We start from the raw sequence: 19,894 nt of genomic DNA on the forward strand, positions 1-19,894 counted from the left end.
ACTCAGACCAGCTCTTATCGGACTCTCATCTCAACCAAGCTGGCACCCTCCCTTTCAGTCACACTGGACTTTAAGGTTTGGGAGGGAGAGGCCAAGCTTGATTCATGCTGGCAGCATCGTGAGGGTGAATCACACAGCAAACAGCAACTTCCTGCCCAGTGGTTTCCTTGCACTTACCCTCCCCAACCTGATGGCTCTGGGGTCGACATCGTGAGCTTTTAATGTCAAAATAAGCCCATGTTCCAGGGCCGTGCACGAATTCTCTGTTTCAAAAATTAGGATGCTGGGTGAGCTGGCAAAAAAAGATTCTAACTAAAACCATGAGTGAGAGACAGGGGCCATTAAGATGTGCTTGAAAAGAATTGAGGGGAAAAAATGTTTTCTTTAAAAAGTTGCTGCAAATGAGACAGCATTGATCTTTGATCATACTTCTAAAGTTATGTTTTTAGTTTTTTTTAAAGATTTTATGTATTTATTTGAGAGCGTGAGCATGAGAGAGAGCACAAATGGGAGAGGGGCAGAAGGAGAGGGAGAAGCAGACTCCCCAATAATCAGGGGGCCTCACTCGGGGCTCCGTCCCAGGACCCCAGGATCATGACCTGAGCCAAAGGCAGACCCCAAGACCAACTGAGCCATCCAGGCACCCCTATGTTTTTATTTTTAAAAGTTCCATCTCAAGGGGCGCCTGGGTGGCTCAGTTGATCTTGGGGTCTGCCTTCGGCTCAGATCATGATCTCGGGGTCCAGGGATGGAGCCCCACATCAGGCTCCCTGCTCCGGGGAACCAGCTTCTCCCTCTCCTTCTGCCCCTCCCCACTCCTAGCCCTCTCACACACACTCCCCACCCTTGCTCATGAGCAATCTCTCTCTCATTCTCTCTCTCTCATAAATAAATAAAATCCTTAAATTCATCTCTGGGCTCTGCCTCCCGAATCACACACATGCAGCTCCCAGCTCCACCGGGGTGCACGTGGTCATCCTGGGGTCCCCACCGCAGCCCAGTCACCAGGCCAGGGATCCTGGTATTCCTCTTTCTCCATCTCTCTCTCTCACAAACCCATAAATAAAGAAAACCTTAAAAAAATAAAAGTTACATCTTAAGACTTTAACCCACAGACAGTCCCAGGAAATTATGCTGACGGCCTTTAATCTCATCTCGGGTTTGGGATAAGATGGTATAGCAGTCTGCCTTGATTGTGGGGTCAGTTGCTGTGACCAAAGTGAGAATGAATGAGTCTGAACCTCTGTGGTGATGATGCCAATGTGCACACCTGTGCTCACGAAGGTGCATTTGTAATTCTTTCACCCAGACGCTCACCTCACTGACCTCCCTGCTTTAAATTTCATGAGGATTTCATCAAGACACAGGTTCAGGACCAAAACGGTGGACATTTTGGAAATGAAATGGAATCTGGAATAAAAATCTTCTTTGTGTGGTCTTGCAACATCTTACCTGAGGTTGGCTTACTATGGTAGCGCGCCGCTTCCCAAGAGGACAGGGCATATTTCCATCGTGTCACTTCAAGGGCTGGAAGCTGTGGCTGCTGTGTCCTGTGCCGGGCTTTGAGCACGGTGGGTTTCTACCCCACAGCGTTATTCACTTCACTGCTCACTCCTGAGTGCTTCAGCGTGGCCTTTGTCCTGCGTGGACCCCTCGAATTGCCAGCATCGCAGAAGCACAAGCTGTTACAAGAAGACCTGAGTGCCATAAACTTCCCTCTGCTTATCTGTGCCAAGGAATCCTTCTGGTCTGAGTAAGACAACCCAGCATGTTGGTTGTAGACACCAACATCATCTAGCAGTGTCATATGTGACATATTTCCCGGAGATGGGCAGTGAGAATAGACCGCAAAGGGCCTCGCCCTAATAAATCCGCTGGCAGGCACCTTCCCAGCATCCAGAGCACTAGCTGTTGATGGACTAGCCCTACACACTCACTTAGGCTGTGTGGCCCCAGGCCTAGTTGGGGTTATTTTTCTCATCAAGGCACATGCCCCATTATCGTCAGGACCATGAAAGGAGGTGGACAGGCGGGCTTCTAGAAGGTGGAGTTTTTGCTGGATTTAAAACCCCTCAGGTCTCCTTCTAGCTGGCGAGCTGCTTCTGCCTGGGAGACAAAGCTCTTCCACTGCCCTCCCGCTTTCCTGTGTCCTAACCTTGGTGTGAGCTCTTGGTGGGCTCTGCCACCCGAATCACACGCGGCTCCCAGCTCCACCGGGGTGCACGTGGTCATCCCGGGGTCCCCACCACAGCCTGGTAGCCAGGCCGGGGATCCTGGTATTCCTCATCCTCTGGAATGTCCCTCAGTCTGGTTAACTTGGCCTTAAGCCAAGGAATGAGGCAGGAGTCGGCTTGTTCTGCCCAGGAGGCTCCTGCCCAGCTGTAGCTTTGTTACCTGCTCCCATGGAAAAGTGCAGCCATGTGCTTTTCCAGACTGACTCACCAGGCAGCTCTGGGACACCAGAGGAGTCCACCAGGGACCAGAGGCAGCTCCAGGGTGACTCTGGCATCCCCCTCTGCCTCCTCTCTCTGGGACCAGGAGGCTCGATAGGCATTTGAACAACAGCATCGCATTATCTACTGCGCATCATAAATAGTGGCAGACCGAATGGTGACTTCTGCTGGTCACACAATCACTTGAACAACTCTTGAACAAAATGTGCGATTTACCACTACCTCAGGAGCTGACCTAAGGAGCTGATAAATGCCCTCTCCCTTCCCAGGTTTGCTCACTTGCTGGGCTTATACTGCTGTGGCCTCACTTGGAACAGCTGAAGCTAAGTGTGCAGCTAGGTCATGGGGTAACTCTAGCTTCTTCCTCTGAAACCATTCCCAACTTCCAGGGAATAGTAGCCAGGTACAGGCCCCTTACCTATTTCCCAGGTGGAAGGAAGCCTGCTTTACCATCTTTTTCTTCTTCTCTTCCTCATGTCTCTGTTTTCTTACAGACAGTGTCCCTTTGTTCTCATAGGGATGGTTCTTCCCAGCAGGCCTCTGGGGCCCCTTCTCTCTGCCCCAAAGCTTTGTCGCAGAGACATTGTCTTCTTTTGAGCCACAGTCTTCCTCTGCCCTCCCTGCCACCACCTCTCGCTGCCTCTGTGGCCCTCGGGGAGGTGCCCTGCATTACTGGGGGCTGCCACAGGCTCCCCCTGCCTCCCCTGCACCAGTGCTCTGTTCCCCTGCCACCCACACGACTCCCGCTAGAGTCTGAGACAGAAGAAATGAGTCTTCCAAAGACTACATCTAAATTCACATCCACCTCTTTCCTACATGAAAAAGTGCCACTGTATCAGCAGTCAAAAAAAAAAGAAAAGAAAAGAAAAAAGAAGGAAAGAAAACATTTGTTGTAAGAATGATAATGAATGATAGCTTCCCTGAACTTTGCATTCCAGAGTCAGGGATGTCAAGTTTACATTCACTATCAGCCCGATTAGTTGTGCCCAGGCAAGGAGACTCAGTCCTCCCTCTGCCTACGCATGCCCCTTGCAAGGGAGCAAGAGACACCTGTCCAAAGTAAAGGAGCCCTCACGGCAAGCCCAACTGGCCGTGTGAAAGGCTACTTCTCACAAGTGGAAGCCGTGATTCTGCACGTACAGGATGCTGGTCCCACCTCGACTGGGAGGTGTCCAATCCTACTGCCCGGTGATGTGCAAGTCAAAGTTAGGACCACAGGACTTGGAAATCCGACAAATACTTGTCTCTGGGAGTGTGGATGGCAACAGTAAGGGGGGCTTACAAATCTAGTCTACCTTTGGGAAGGATTATATCTCGAAAATATGAGCCAATGGGGGCAGTACACACCAGTTTTTCTTTCTGAGTGACTTTTCCATGAGACAGTATGGTTAGAAAGCAATGAGCCGGGTGCTCCTATTTGGGCTCATTTCTGCAGCCTGCCAATCAAAAAGCCTGCTTCAGGGGTGAGGACGCTCCTCTTGAAAGCTATAGCAGAGCTGTTATCACTACATAGGCCACTGCAATTAGACCTGCTTGGACAAACGGCCTGCCCCACAGGCGGACTCAGCCGCAGCGGACAGAACCGTTACCCATTCTGGGAAATTACCCATTTCCCTGGGAGACAGAACCCTTGTTTTGTCCATTCCTGTTTGTATAGACAGACGGCCTTAAAGCACTTCCTAGCCAATCAAGCATGCCCCAACCACAGTTTTAAGACAAGGATTCACTGCATTTGGTTGCTGAAAGTGAAGGCTGTGCTTTCTTGTGCATGACCAACTTAAGGTCATCCCTCAGAGAGCTGCTTTCTTCACAGTTGGGTCGGGCCCAGGCAGGAGGTGGCAGGGGCAGGTCAGGAGAAGCAGCCCCCTCCTCAGGAAGAGCCAGACACTTGGAGGCAGAAGGACCATCACAAGAGCGTCCACATGTTGACCCCCCACAGCCTGATTTCAGGGGCTCACAGTCCCCGTGGAAGATGCAGCTGGGGTCACTCCAGCGAATGCAGGGAGATCCTGGCTCCCATCCACCGCTGCCCCAGAGGACAGGCCCTCCTTTTCGCTTTACTGCGAGTGCTCGAAAGTCAGATCCCCAAGCAAAGCTCAGATAATGGAACTACCCAAATGAGCAATGGGATTGATTTGTTTGGTTCAAGTAGGCCCAGATGAGCCCTTCTACGGCAGCCCTGCATTGGTTTAAGTATTTTCAGGATACCTGAATTGAATTCAGTAAATACTGCCCGAGTTGCAGAGAATACAAAAATGAATGCGTCCATCCCTTCCCATAGGGGCTCACCCTCTTTCCTTTGTTGTTATGAAGAAGGGAAAGATGAGACGGTATGGAATGGTCAAAAACATGGATGGGTACCGCATGCCGCCTTTCCAGGGGAGATAGTCCCTCCGAGTTTCATGAGTTTGTCGGCAAAACAGAGAGCAGAAAGCGGTCTTTTCCCAGGGGTGGAGGTGGAGCAGGTGGGAACCAAGAGACCGGGTGGGAAGGGGTCTCAAGGACCTCCTGACATAGGCGGGAAGCCCCTGTTCTCCTGACTTGATGACTTTCAAAAAAACCTCTTCAAAATAGAAACCCTCCAAGCCTTTCCCTCGTCTGCTTTCAGCCTGACCTGGAACCTCAAGGTAGCGGTGACGATACAGGGAGATAGGCAGGCCACACAGGCAGGGTGGGAGACAAAGCCTCAAATGGTAACAAGGTCAGGGAGCCAGCTGTGGTAAGGGGATCTGCAGAGGAAAGCGTAATTTCAGATTTTTGAAAGGAAAGTAGGAAAAGACAGGACGAGGACAGGAGGGAAGAAAGAAGGAAGGAGAGAGAGAACCGGAGAGAGGGACAGAAGGAGAGAGGAAGGAAGGGAAAGGAAGAGGCATTCACTGAGTTTAAGGACAGCTAAGGAGGGATTTGGGTATCTGACAATGATTTGCCACTGGAGCCCCTCCATCCCTGCAGGAGGCGATGACTAATCTGGAACTGTTTCAGAGTCATTCCTCGGCATCTCTAACTGTGCAGAAGTATCCAAAAATATTTGTGCGGTTAGGATGGCCCAGAATCTGAAAAGATTCTTTGGGGGGCAAATAGGAACTGCCAGGATCCTCCCAAGGTCAGACATTTTAGGAAATCTTTTCCTGGTTTTCCAGCAGTCAAGGACCATTGCAAAGATGTAGGACAAAGCCTGGCTGTCCCAGAAAGCCCCATCGTGACTCCCAGGCCCAATGTTAAAGCACTCTCTGAAATAGGTGGAAGACAGCCCTCCAGCAACGTAAAACACAGCTCTCTGTCACACAAAAGTCACACAGCACGCTGCTCACAATCATTTCTGTGATAAGAGACGTTTTAGAAAATGCTCAGTGATTAACCATAAAAATAACTTGAAGAAGGACTAAATAATTTCAAATAAGCCTTTAAGGTGAGAAGAGAGGTCATCCTTTGTTTCAGAGGCTAAGAGGACACACCAAGGTCATGGGTGGCACACATCCAGCTCCAGTTCCACAGGAGCACCCAGGCTGGAGCCCAGTCCTTCCCTCCCTTCCTGGCAGCCCAGGCTCCCCCTAGCTAGACCACTGGATTTTTTGCTAATGATCCTGCTCAAAGTGGAAATAGTACATAAAGGACTTTGGTGGCAGGGAGAGCGGGCAGGGCAGGGGATTTTAAAGTTGCAGCCCTGCCTCATAAAGTTAATCCACAAAGAATAATTGTGACTTCAGTGTGGTCCAAAATCAACATTCTGAGAAATAAGTGGGCACGAGATGCTCCCATTTCAGGAACTCCAGAAGAACTGTCAGAGGCCCCCCAGAAAAGCGCTTCAGAGAATTTAGGGAAGCAAACATGGTTCATTCAAAATGGGATTTTGCTACGTTTGCGCGGACCTTGGGCATTTACACTTCTTTTACACGTGTTTTGGAAGAATGGATAGAGGAAAAAAGAATAAAACAGCAGAGAAGTGCTTCAGTTATTGCAGAAAAGGGCTGAAATCAGAGACAAAAAAGATCTCAAATAAGAAGCAAGCGTTTCCAGGGCCACATTAGAAATAGTTTTCATCTGAAACAGTCCAGCAACATTTCCTGATCCCCAACTGCCCTCTGAGCCTGACAGAAATGAACCGTAGTGTGAATGGTTTCATTTTATTGGCCATTAGGCTGCCGAATAGGATCTTTCTTAAATGACTTATCAAAGCCACAGTGGAAACTTGTATGAAATGCTATGAATCAGCTTTAACCAATGATAGCAAACTCAGAAAATCATGGAGTTGTTTGTGGATTTGGCCTGAAGTCAGACATGTTTTGAGGTTTTGAACACTGACTACTTGCATCTATTAAATCAGTTTGCAAAAAAGAGAGAACAAAGAAATGGGATACGGAAACCTCAGTCTTAAGGAAGAGCCAAGCTCCCCCCTAACCAGAGCATGGCAGGGTGGGAGGGAAGGGAAAAGAGTTTGCCTCTTCTGAAGCGCTGGGCTTTCCCTGAAATCCTTTTTTTTTTTAGATTTTATTTATTTATTCATGAGAGACACAGAGAGAGAGGCAGAAACACAGGCAGAGGGCTAAGCAGGCTCCCTGTGGGGGGCCTGATGTGGGACTCGATCCCAGGACCCGGGATCATGACCTGAGCCAAAGGCTGACGCTCAGCCACTGAGCCACCCAGGCATCCCTTCCTTGAAAGTCTTAACAGGCAATGTTTGGGTGCCTACAAGAAGGAAGCTGTAACCAGACCAAATTCCTCTGGTTTGCTCCAGGGGACATAGGTACCAAGCTCAGGGGTACAGGCAGGAGAGCGCCCGGCCTGCATGGTCATCTTTGATAGAAGTATTCCTGCTCCATCCAGGCACATTGTGCTTTTAGAAAAAGTGAGCCCAGGAGTCTGAGCCAGTGTACTCAGGTGGTGCTGTGTCATGGGGAGGCATGCCCAGACCTGCGCCCCACCCCGCTCCCTTCCCCCGGAACATAGCAAGAGCTCAGGGCTTAAGGCCAGCTTTTATGATCTTAGACACTCACCCTCCAACCATCCGAGGAAATTAAGAATGATTACCTCTGAATCAAGGGCAAATCATCCAACAGCTTCCTGCCCAGGGTTTGAGAGGGCAGACTGCCCAGGAGGCGTCCTGCTTCTGAAATGGGAGGAGTGCTATAAAAATCCTCATGGAAATGGTCAGTTAGGGTAAGGGACCTAGGGAGGTCTGAGCTTCCGCCCATGTTTTCACGTGTTCCTTTCCTCCCCATGCTGGTGATGTCTCCTAGCACCTTCAAGGTGGCCCAGGTAAGGAGGAAACCCCGCCTGCTCCCCCTTACAGGGTCTACAGGCCTGACCACACTTCCAGAAGCTGTGCCTTCCTCTCTTGGCCTCTGGGAGGAGAGAATTAGGTTTCAGCATTTCTATCACTGAGACACAGGCTGTAAGCAGTTGCCTTCTAAGTTTTCTACTTTGTGCTTCCCTCCCATGAAGTACATGACAGAGTAAGTACTGCTTGTGATTGGATTGGAGAGTTCCAGAGCCCAGTCTGTGTTTAGAGTATCTGTTTCCACTCCCCCTCCCCCCCTGAAACTAACATCTGGGTTTCTGGTAAATTACTGAGTCCAGAGTTGGAATCCCCAGGGAGTATTTTACCTTAAGGCACTGTTAGTCATCAGAATTACCTGGAGGGCTTGTTAAAACACGGGATGTTTTACTTCTAATCAGGTTCTGAGTGATCCCCGCGCTGCTGGTCCCAGATCATACTTTGGGACCACGGGCCACTGGGCGCAGCTTTCCCTTTCTTTCCCCGCTTCCTAGCTACCCCATCCCTGAAACTGCCCCCCATGAGAGAAGTCAGAGTGATGATACTGGCTGGTGAGGGAATTACAGAATTGTAATTAACAAGAGAAGCTTGAATTATTTGAATTACCTATCAGAGTTGCCTCTATGCCTTTCCCGGGAAATGTAATTCCTTAATTTTTTTTCTTCCACGAATTAAACTTTTATCCACAGCAGAGCATTTTTCTGTCAAAAAAGACAATCTTTTATCTTTACAATAACAACCTCAACTTCCTTCCTTCCTTCTGGTGAGAATTAGGTCTGTTTTCCTTCTTTTCTATTGAGATATAATGGACAAATAATATTATGTTAGTTTCAGATGCACGGCATGATGATTTGATAATTGTAGATACTGCTGATGATCACCACAGTAAGTCTAGTTAACATCTACCACAGTTACATTTTTTTTTCTTGTGATGAGAGCTTTTCTGATCCACTCTCTTAGTAACTTTCAAATATACAATATTATTAGCTATAGTCACCATGCTGTCTATTACCTCCCCAGGACTCATTTATTTTATAACTGGAAAATTGTACCTTTTCACCACCTTTGCATTTCCCTCTTATTCTCAATTCATCTCCCCTTTACCGTCAAATAAAATACCATGAAATAAATGTCCATTTTTACTGAGGACCTACTATGTGCCAAGGACTCCACTAATACTGCTTAGTGATTTATAGGAGTCATCTCAAAGGATCTCCCCAACAATTTAGCAAAGTAATCTGTTATTCACCCATTTTACATATGAATAGATTGAGGGTTAGGGAGGTTTGGTGGTTGCCCAAGGCCACAGAACCTCAGTAAGTCCTAGGTAGGACAGGGATTCAAATCCAGACCTTGATCCAGAGATCAAGTTATATTGTCATAGCATTCTATTTTCTATAATATTCTATCTGCTATACTATAAAATAATCAATTACAAAATGAAAGACTTGCCACATATTAAACAAGTCTTCTGTGATCCATCCATTCATTCAATATGTTTTAATTAAGGCACATACTGTGTGCCATCCCCTATAGTTAGGCCCTGCAAATACAACCGTAGAAAAGATAGAACCAAAAAAAAAAAAAAAAAGAAAAAAAAGAAAAGATAGAACCTTTCAAAAAACATTTTACCAGACTGTCTTATAAAAATTTATTTTATTATTTTTTTAAGATTTTATTTATTTATTTGAAAGAGTAAGCACAATCAGGGAAAGGGGCAGAGTGAGAGGAAGAGAGAATACTGGAGCAGATTCCCTGCTGAGAAACCCCATACGAGGTTTATCCCAGGACACCAAGATCAGGACCTGAGCCGAAGGCAGACAACCAATTGAGCCACCCAGGCACCCCCAAAATTTACTTTTAAAATAGTTTGTCCGTTGATTAAAATTGTTCCAGAAAGTACATACCATTCAACTCAGAATTATATTCCTCCTGCCTCTATTTCTAGCAAACCTCCTTGATTTTCTATAGTTAGTTTAACAAGTTTGTCTCGTGTTTGTCTTAAAGGAGCATGTGTTGCTTTAATTTTTAAAAATATTTTTATTTTTTTATGAATAATATATTTTTTATAGCACAAAATTTAGAAGAAACAAAAGTATATAGAGTAAAACTTAAGCTCCCTTCTATTCCTGGCCCCCACCTCCCCAGATCTCCCCAGAGGCAAACACTATTACATGCATACATTGTCTTCCTCCCTTTATTTCTTAACACAAATGGTTGCTTAATATCCACTTTTCTTTCCATGGACATAACTTGGAGATCATGCCAAATCAATAAATATAGCTACCTTGTTCTTTTCAACAGCTATATATAGAAATGACTCTAACATGTACCATACAATATTTAACTAGTCCCTGTTGATGAACATATGACATGGTCCAATATCTTACTATTATGAAGAATTCCACAAGGAGTACTGCTCTATGTGTATCAGTTTACACATGAGCAAGTCTATCTGTAAGATAATTTCCTGTAAGAGGAAACGTTGGGTCAAAGTCAAATGGTATGTGCATTTGTAATTTAAAAAATGTTCCATTACAGAATTTTTCAAGCATTACCAAAGGAAAGAGACTAGTATAATGAACCCCACACACCCATCACCCAACTTCCAGTTATTAATCCATGGCTGATACTATTTCATATATATATTGGCCGTATTCATTCCCACCTCAAATTATTTTGCAACGATTTCGGACATAATGTTATTTCATTGGTAAATATTCTGGCACTATTTCTGAAAGCTAAGGGCCTTAAGAATCTCTCTCTGTGTGTATCGTTTCAGTATCACACCTAAAATAAATTCATAATAATTATTTATGTCATCCACTATCTTGTTAGTGTCACACTTCCCCAAATTGTCTCATGAGAATTTATTTTTGAAATAGTGTATTCTTTGTTTCAAAATCATTCAAGCCCATCTTATTCATTGCAGCTAGTTAAGTCTTTTCATTTTCCCCTCATCTTTCCCTTCCTCCCTCCCTCTCTCTCTCTCTCTCTCTCTCTCTCTCTCTCTCTCTCTCTGGGAGATGATTCTGTAACTTGCAACTCTACAGACAACACATCTAAATAACTGTCAGCGGGGAAGAGGCTTGTCTGCACACACTTCGCTCAAGATACTGGCCCGCTTTGCCTATCAGCGGGAATGCAGGTCTGGAACGCAAGCTTCTGTTCCGGTGAGAACCTGTCAGGTTCAGGGAGGAGTGGGGGAAGGCAGGCTGGCCTCACTGATGTGGCCAGTCTCAGCCCTCTGGAAGCTTGGTGGGAACAGGGGCATTTCCTGCCTGCAAGCTACTTGCAGGGCTTTGCCATCTGACAGACTCTAGGTCGAATCTCAGCTGGCATGATTATTCTCAGGAGGCCTGGAGCAAATCTCTCTGAGCTGAAATGTCCTCCCCATCAAACTGGGGTATTAATCCTTATCTTCAAGGGGTGAGGATCAAGCGATAGAACACGCAGAGCTACTGCTCAGGAAGGGTAGCTAATAGGACTCTCCAGTTCTGTGATTGCTTGATGGAGACCCACGGAGAGTCTGAAACAGCAGCAGACATGGAGCGTCAACCGGGAGAAGAGAACCCCACAGCTCTTCCTTCTCGGAGGCCCGCTGCCGGTTGAATGTAACACGCCTGCCCACGGTACCCTGCTCTCCCTCTGCCGTCCTCCCATCAGCTCCTCTTCCCTCGGCTGCTCGGCGGTTGGCCACCCCCTCCAGGGCAAACCCTTCCACCGTGACGCCCTTCCTGCAGGTTGAGGGGTGCCGGCCGTCCCCAGGACAGGGCTGGGCTTTCGGGGCGGGCGGCGCTCCCTCCAGCTCACCTTTGTTTCCTCGCCCCGGAGGAGCAGCCGAGCAGAGCGTCCCTCCGGCCCCTCGCCCCCGCCTGGCGGAACAAAGAACCTGGCGCCGCCCGGGCCGCGGCCCTCTGCTAGGCTCCCCCGACGCGGGGACCCGTCTGCGCCAGAAGCCCAGGACGCCCAGGTGCGGGTACACCCCAGGCTGGCCTCCGGCGGGCCGCACCGACCCGTGGCCCCGTGCGCACCCCGCACCCCCTCCTCGGGCTCCCGCTGCCGTCGCGTTCCCCGGACCCGGGCGGGGAGGCCCCTGCCTCTGCGCCCCGAAGGGGGAGACCCGAGCGCGGCCCTGGCCCCCCACTCGGCCCTTTGAGCCTGCCCCGGAGCGCCGGTGACCCCGCGCGCTAGAGACCGGGGACCGCGGGCCGAAGCACACAAAGAGAGTCGGGGTCCGCGCGCCCCGGGCCGCGGGAGGCCGCCGGGACCCCCCCCCGCGCCCCCGCGCCCCCGCGCCCCCGCGCAGCTGCCCGCGCGCAGAGCCCGCGTGGCCGGCCCCCGGGAGGCGTGCGTCTCCTTATATGGTCAAATGACACGGCGGGGGTTCTCTCGGGCGGGAGCCGCTCGCTCCACCCGGTCGGCCGCCCGCCGCAGCCCGGGACTCCGCCGCCGCCCCCGCCGCCCGCCGCGTCCCCAGAGCCCGCGCCGCGGTGAGTGCCCCCCGCCCGCGCCGCCGGCGGCGACCCCACACCTCGGGGGGCGGGGGCGGAGACCTGCGGGGACACCCGGGGAGGGGGCGCAGATGCGGGGGAGACCCCGGAGAGGGGGGCCGAGCCGAGGGGGAGACCCGGGCAGAGGGGGCAGAACCGTGGGGATACCCGGGAGGGGGAGCCAGGCATCGGGCCTCGGGCGTGCCAGACGGGAGAGAGATGCGGGGCAGACCCGGGACGCAGAGGCTGAACCTTGGAGACCGGGCGGGAAGAGGGGGGAGTAGCTGCGGGCTGACCCCGGGACAGGGGTGCAGAAGCCTGGGCAGCCCCGGGGACAGGGGGGAGTAGCTGCGGGGTGACCCCGGGGAGAAGGGAGCAGAAGCCTGGGCAAACCCGGGTAGAGGGGAGAGTAGCTGCGGGGTGACCCCGGGGACAGGGGGGCAGAAGCCTGGGCAGCCCCGGGGACAGGGGGGAGTAGCTGCGGGGTGACCCCGGGGACAGGGGCGCAGAAGCCTGAGCAGCCCCGGGGACAGGGGGGAGTAGCTGTGGGGTGACCCCAGGAGAGGGGAGCAGAAGCCTGGGCAAACCCGGGTAGAGGGGAGAGTAGCTGCGGGGTGACCCCGGGGACAGGGGGGCAGAAGCCTGGCAAACCCGGGTAGAGGGGGGAGTAGCTGCGGGGTGACCCCGGGGACAGAGGGACAGAAGCCTGGGCAAACCCGGGGAGAAGGGGGAGTAGCTGCGGGGTGACCCCGGGACTGGCAGACTAAAGGGGAGCAGAACTATGAGGACACCTGGGCGAGGGAGGGGAGCCGAGCCTTGGGGGACCCGGGCAGAGGGGCGCCGAATGGTGAGGAGAGCGGGGCTGGGGTGCGCTGTAGGCGCGGGAGGGAAGCCCGCAGGCGTCGCAGCCCTGGCCAGGGTCGCCGCCGGTGGGAGCAGGGCCACCGCCACCCACGGGAGAGCCCGGCACTGCGAGCCACTCGTCCAGCTGGCGGGCGCGCTGCCTGCCACCGCCGGTGGGGGTGTCCCGGCACTTCCCTTCAGTCCAAAGACGTGGAGCTCGGGAGGCAGCCTCAGGCATTGATTTGTGTGGAACTTAAAAGACTGAACTATCAGATTTTAAAATCTGGGCTTATTTTAAACTAGAAAAATTCTGATCTTAAGCTATGCTCGTATGATATTTTAGCATACCTGAAATCTTGGAAAGAAAGTGTTGAATGTCCTTTCGTATTTAAATCAAGAATCAATCATGCTTATTTTCAGATCCCAGTCTGGGTTTCCATTGGAGCTAGCCTAACCCAGGCTAAATGAAATGTATCCGGCTGCCCTACATGATGTGCTCCTATGGTGTGCACTCCCCTGCATTTATTTCCGGAGGTAGTAAATCAGGGCTGGGGCTTATAATCAAAAGAACTGTGTTGGGAACACAAGGCCATATACTTCTTGCAGCTTTGGCTTTAGCTCTGCTTACCTGTGTTTTCTAATAATATGTTAGCGGGGGAAGCTCTGATACCCTGAAGGTGATTTACACCAAACAACATTTGAGGCAAGTCTTAGAAATACAGGGATTTCTAGCCTGACATTTAAACTTCCATAGAATCAGACTCAAGGGAGAACATTTCATTGTACATTTATGTAAAAAATTTTTTCATAGTGTTTTCCTCTGAATTTGTTCACTCTGAATTTTTAAAGATTATCAGTTAATATATTTGACGCTGGAATGACGTGGCGGTTAGGGGTGCAGCCCCCCCCCCCCCACGCAGTTGAATATCCAAATATAACTTTTTACTCCCCAGAAATTAAATTACTGTTGACTGGAAGCCTTACTGATTGCATAAAGTTAGTCAAGACATATTTCGTATGTATCATACACTGTATTTTTACAATAAAGTAAGGTAGAGAAAACATTTAGAAAATCATAAGAGAAAATACATTCACGGTGCTGTATTTATGCAAAAAAAAATCTACATATAGAGCATGGTTCAAACCCATGTTGTTCAAGGGCCAAGTATATACAGAATTGAATTCATTAGCATGCCATCCTTTACACTGTTTTTACACAGTAGCATATTAATAAGGCCTAAATTGGCTTATTCTAGATCAGGCTTTGTTCTAGGCACTGCCATTCAGTCTCATTTAATCTTCATAAATATGCTATATGACAGGTGTGAAAGGGCAGCCCAGTGGCGTAGCAGTTTAGTGCCACCTTTGGCTCAGGGTGTGTTCCTGGAGTCCCAGGATCCAGTCCCATGTTGCACTCCCTGCGTGGAGCCTGCTTCTCCCTCTACCTGTGTCTCTGCCTCTCTCTCTCTCTCTGTGTCTCTCATGAATAAATAAATAAAATCTTAAAAAAAAAAAAAAGACAGGTGTGAGAGACCAGTGGGCTAGAGCCTGGCTAGAGCAAGACTGCTTTACATCACACTCCTCAACTTGAGCTGTACAATCTTCACTAAGTCACCTCATCTCTGAGTACCCCAGTTTCTTCAGCTGGGAGACAGGGAGGTGATCGTGGCCTGATTGAAGGGTTGTTGTCAAGCCTGCACGTCATAAGTAGTATCCATATTGATACCATCCTTGACTTGGCAGAGAAACTAAAGCACAGTGAGATCAAAATAACTTTTATTCCAGATGTTCCAGCCAGTAAATGGTGACCCTTTGATCTGACCTCAGGCAGCTCAACTGTAGAGCCTGAGTTCTAATCACTAAAGTGCTGGGGGCATACCTGAATGTTTCCATGAGGCCTTCTGCTGCCTCGTTTGACTCACTATTGCTTGTGAAACCACTTCCGGTACTGAAAGAAATCTGAGTGGTGGACAAACAAAGCCCTATAGGTATTGAAAAATAATTAGGCTAGACATCAGGAGGCCCGGGTTGTTGTTGTTGTTCTTCTTCTTCTTAAGATTTATTTATTTATTTATTTGAGAGAGAGAGAGAGAGAGAGAGAGAGAGAGAGAGAGAATGTGCAGGAGGAGGGGCAAAGAGAAAAAAAGGAGAGAATCTTAAGCCGTCTCCCCACTGAGCAAGGACGTGGGGTTGATCTTGTGACCCATGAGATCATGACCTGAGACAAAATCAGGATGCTTAACAGATTGAGCCACCTGGGTGCCCTAGGAGGCCTGGGTTCTGTTCCTGTTCTGCACCTAAGGATGCATTACCCAGCCTCTGAGGCTAGGGCTGCTTCATTTGTCAACAAGAGGGCTGGAGTAGGCAAGCTTCTCTTTGCCGCAGATGCCACGAGATACAAAGTTCCTTGAGCTTGAATGAACAAAAAGAGATATTGAATACTTCCTGTGTCGTTTTATTATGAGAATTCTATCAAAGCCCATTTATCATGTGGACTTCAACTGAGAAGCCACTTCCTGAACATGACCACCTGGATCAAAATGCCCAGGCTCTTCTCTAGAAGACCAAGAGCTTGGTCTTCCAGGAGAACAAGCTGGCATAGTGACTTTGGGGTGAATCACCAGGTGCCTCTGTTGTCCTGAATTGTGGACTTTTACTTTGGCCCCTTTGTTGGCTGATTCTTTGTCAGCTTGACTGGGCCACAGGATGTCTAGATAATTGTTCAGACATTACTTCTGGGTATATCTGTGAGGGTGTTTCTGAATGAGACTAATATTTGAATCTGTAGACTGAGTGAAGCAGATTGCTCTTCCCAATATGGGTGGGCCTCATTCAATCAGTTGAAGACCTGAACATAAAGGCTAAGTGGGAATTCCTCTTGCCTGACTCTTGAGACCCAGACTGAAGAGAAGACTAAGTAAGAGGGCACTCTACCTGCCTGACTGCAGAGCTGGGACATTGGTCCTTTTCTGCCTTTAAGCTCAAACTCAGCTCTCCTTGAGTCTTGGGCCCAATGACTCTTTTTTTTAAGATTTTATTTATTTATTCATGAGAGACACACAGAAAGAGAGAGAGAGGGGTAGAGACACAGGCAGAGGGTGAAGCAGGCTCCATGCAGGGAGCCCGATGTGGGACTCAATCCCAGGGCCCGAAGATCCTCTGCCCTGGGCCAAAGGCAGGTGCTAAACTGCTGAGCCACCCAGGGATCCCCAGGCCCAATGACTTTTGAACTGTAATTTACACCATTGACTCCCCTGGTTCTCAGACCTTCTACAGATCTTGGGACTTCTTAGCTTCCATAATAGTGTGAATCAGTGCCTTGTAACAAATCTCTTTACCTATGTGGTGTATACATGTATATTATAGACATATAATATGTATGTGTGTATATATATGTGTATATATCCTGTTGGTTTTGTTTCTCTGGAGAACCTAATACAACTCTTTAATAACTTTGCTTAAAAATTCTTCCACCAGTGGGGCACCCGAGTGGCTCAGTCAGGTGTCTGATTCTTGGTTTCAATTCAGGTCATGATCTCAGGGTCATGAGATCAAGCCCCATGTCAGGCTCCACATTCAGTGGGGAGTCTGCTTGAGATTCTCTGCCTCTGCCCCTGACTCGTTTGCTCTCTTGCTCTTTCTCTCATGAATAAATAAATAAATAAATAAATAAATAAATAAAATCTTAAAAAAAATTCTCCCATAAGCCATCACTCATGTTGTTTAAAGATTCCATGACTACCTTGCTACTGGTGGTGTGAATTTTCTTTTTGCTGTAAAATATGGCCCCCCTCCTGGAGATCTAAGGAAAGATCTGGGGCGGGATCTGATGTCTCAACCTTTAGTTCAGTTCTCCTGAGTTATTTGCACACCTAGTCTGAACTTGGACATCATGTGTCATCACACTTGTCCTCGGCTTTTGTAATTCGTATGTTCACAACCCTGAGTTAGTCTGTGGCTTAAAGATCTTTAGGCTTATGGTACTGAGTGAGGCAAGTGATTTCTGTGCCAGTAAGAGAAGCAGCTGTCCATTTTTTATGGGTAATAAAATGAATATCACAGGGCATCCTCGGAGTCTGGACATATTTAGGTTCTCAGTCAAAAAGAAAATGGATCTGTCTGTGTGTGTTGATACAACTTTTGGAACCAATGAGAATTAATCAGCCCATGAAGAAGGGAGCAGAAGATGTGCAAGCCTGTCCTGACAGGATCCCACTGCAGTGTGCTAAAGAAACACCATGAAGGAAGACGACCTGGAGAAGGAAGAGACCAGTTGGGGCTCATAGCAGATGGAAGGCTGGGTAGACGGAAAGTAAACAATGGGCTGCCTTTTGGAGATTGGGGGAGACTGATGAGAGAGAATAAGTGGATTTCCTTGTGTTCCTGTGGGAACAAAGCCTAAATAATGTGTTCACATGTTCCCAGGAAGGTGGTGACAGAACCATAGGGTGGGGCCTCCCCAGAGCCCCCACACAGGGCTGATTTATGAGCCTGAGTCAGCCCGCCATTCTAGCTGACCTAATTATACTTGTCTTGCGTTGACTGAACTGACATGTTTTCAGATTAAATGACAAGATAGTATCTTCAAGGTGATTTAAATTCTTTGGAGCTAGAACTATTCTGGAACTCTTTAGTGATCATGTGTTTTTTACCCCAGTCTCTCAAATGCCTAAAACAGTACGTGGAGAAAAGTGGTTACTCAAGATATTCTTATTGACTGGTCTTAAAAGCCTGTAGAACATCAAACCAGTCTCACAACTCTTATATTCAGACTTAAATCAGAAACTTGGCATTTGTCATTTTCTCATTTCTTTTCTTTATTCAGTATTGCAAAGATAACCCAGAAGATAGCGGTTTACCTTAGTCAAGCATTGTCTGTCACATAAAACATTTCCTTTCTTTTTTCCCCAAAGATCAATTTATTTATTTCAGAAAGCTGCAGGGCAGGGGGTGGAGGGCTGGATGCTTGAGCAGGGGAGGAGCAGAAGGAGAGGGAGAGAGAATCCCCAGTCAGACTCCCTGCTGAGTGCAGAACCCTGACATGGGCCTCAGTCCCAGGACGCAGAGATCATGACCTCAGGCGAAATCAAGAGCTAGCTACCCAATAGACTGAGCCGCCGGCACCCCTAACACAAAATGTTTTCTTAAAATTATCAGAGAAAAATCAAGATTTTTTTTTTAAGTTTTTGAAAGTTACCTGTTTCTGTACCAAATTATAAAACATCCCTGACCCCTGCCCATGTACTCGGTAAAGTCTCATTAAATTAATCCAGACCTATATCACATAGTGATAGGCCTAGTCAATCTTACACCTTACCAACCCTCTAAAAATCAATTTCAGGGGCACCTGGGCAGCTCAGTCAGTTAAGCATCTGCCTTTGGCTCAGGTCATGATCTCGGGGCCTGGGATCAAGCCCCACATTGGGCTCTCTACTCAGCAGGGAGTCTGCTTTTTCCTCTCCGTCTGCCCCTCCCCCACTCATGCTCTCTCTTGTCAATAAATAGATAAAATTTTGAAAAATGAACTTCAAATTGATTCTAAATACATAATTATGTTCTTTCAAATAGCAAATTCCTTGAATTTGCATCTCTCTTTTTTTCCTCAGAATTTTTATTTAAAAGAAACAGTTCAGCTAGATTGGTAAAGCGTGTTAGAGGTGAGCCACATTTGTGTGTCAATACTTCTGTCCATAGGAAAGCCTACTGGTGCGGGATGTTCTCTAGCTATTATTGGAGGTGTGAGAGCTGCTGCTCTTGGACAAAGGATCTTGGATTTATAGGCAAGCTGCATCTGTGGAGAACATCCAGGGCCTTTCCCTGGTGTCTGGAGCCTATAGCAGGGGATCTAGCACATTCTTCACAGAGATGCTGGGAAGTGTCTCCTGGTTGGTTTTTGCTTCTTGACCTGTCCTGGGCTGTGCATCTGTGTGTTCACATGAGTGTAGAGTCCAAACACAATAAGTAAAATTCTACCCGCTGTGGAAGCAGCAGTTTATCTGGAAGGGGGAAGAGAGGCCAGAGACAGAGGAGAAAGAATGAAGCCCGCGGTCTGTTACATTAGAAATTTTAATAGCATCAGATGCCAAACCACATTACATTTTGGGTTTGGTATGCAAAGGGAATTGTTCACACAAAACATTCCTCATTTTCATTCTTGATTTTTGCCCACATGTTTGTACTCTCCATCCATTTGTTCATTCATTCCACAAGTATTAATCAAGCGGCTGACTGTGTTTATCACCTGGGGGTGAGGCCCCAGCAATAGGCCTACCTTCACTGGTTTGGTGGGGGACACAGGTGGTCACAGTGTTGCATGGTGTCATGAAAACAGTGCATTTTAAAATACATTCTTTGAAAAGAGCCTACATACAACAGACTGATTTTCTGAATTCTGTCCAAAAAGACTTGATAAGCAATGGAATTTCCCACCTGGGTCATTTAAAGACAGACATGGTTTCAGCAGAGGCTAACTTGCAGACCCAGCTGCTTGTGTTCTGGGAAGGATTTGGGAATATTTGCGGATTTCTCTTTAAGAACTGATGACATCCGAAAAGTCTTATAAAGCAGGGTTGATACAGGTTGATACCCTCAATTGGGTCTTGAGGAAGAGGGATATGGCACCTCTGGGTCGGATTGAAGTCGGTAGCTGAATAAGGGGAGCTTTGGAGACAATGCTTGAGGGAGACCTCTTTTGCAAATCTGGCCTTTTTTAGGCAAGCCCCTGCGGCCCAGAAGGTGCCCTTCTGGGAAGGACAGGCCCAGTACCTGGCACTCTTGGGCTGGCCAGCTCACCAGCCTCCTCCTTCTATTCCCAAGACATAACTCCTGTT

General features: G+C 48.4%; 1 protein-coding gene and 1 long non-coding RNA gene across 10 annotated transcripts in view; one reads left to right on the top strand and one right to left on the bottom strand.

Annotated features, from left to right (window-relative positions):
* LOC140643043 (uncharacterized) overlaps positions 1 to 6,801 on the bottom strand; it is a 42,132-nt gene extending 35,331 nt beyond the window's left edge. For all 3 annotated transcript variants that reach the window (XR_012039428.1, XR_012039430.1, XR_012039429.1), the window contains exon 1: positions 1,453 to 6,801. This is a non-coding gene — a long non-coding RNA (uncharacterized lncRNA). The remainder of the gene's footprint in view (positions 1 to 1,452) is intronic.
* FHL2 (four and a half LIM domains 2) overlaps positions 1 to 19,894 on the top strand; it is a 67,681-nt gene that overhangs the window by 20,467 nt on the left and 27,320 nt on the right. Inside the window, exon 1 of one of the 7 annotated variants that reach the window (XM_072844380.1) lies at positions 7,562 to 7,709. The exons of 2 other annotated variants lie outside the window; for them this stretch is intronic. In XM_072844380.1, coding sequence (XP_072700481.1) covers positions 7,644 to 7,709 — 66 coding nt within the window. In that variant the 5' untranslated portion in view covers positions 7,562 to 7,643. Of the gene's footprint in view, positions 1 to 7,561; positions 7,710 to 10,781; positions 10,902 to 10,958; positions 11,702 to 12,068; positions 12,222 to 19,894 lie in introns of those variants that run through there. 4 more of the 7 variants (XM_072844379.1, XM_072844383.1, XM_072844384.1 and 1 more) reach the window with 4 other exon arrangements.

This window comes from Canis lupus, chromosome 11 (genome assembly GCF_048164855.1).
Source record: "Canis lupus baileyi chromosome 11, mCanLup2.hap1, whole genome shotgun sequence".
Lineage (NCBI taxonomy): Eukaryota > Metazoa > Chordata > Mammalia > Carnivora > Canidae > Canis > Canis lupus.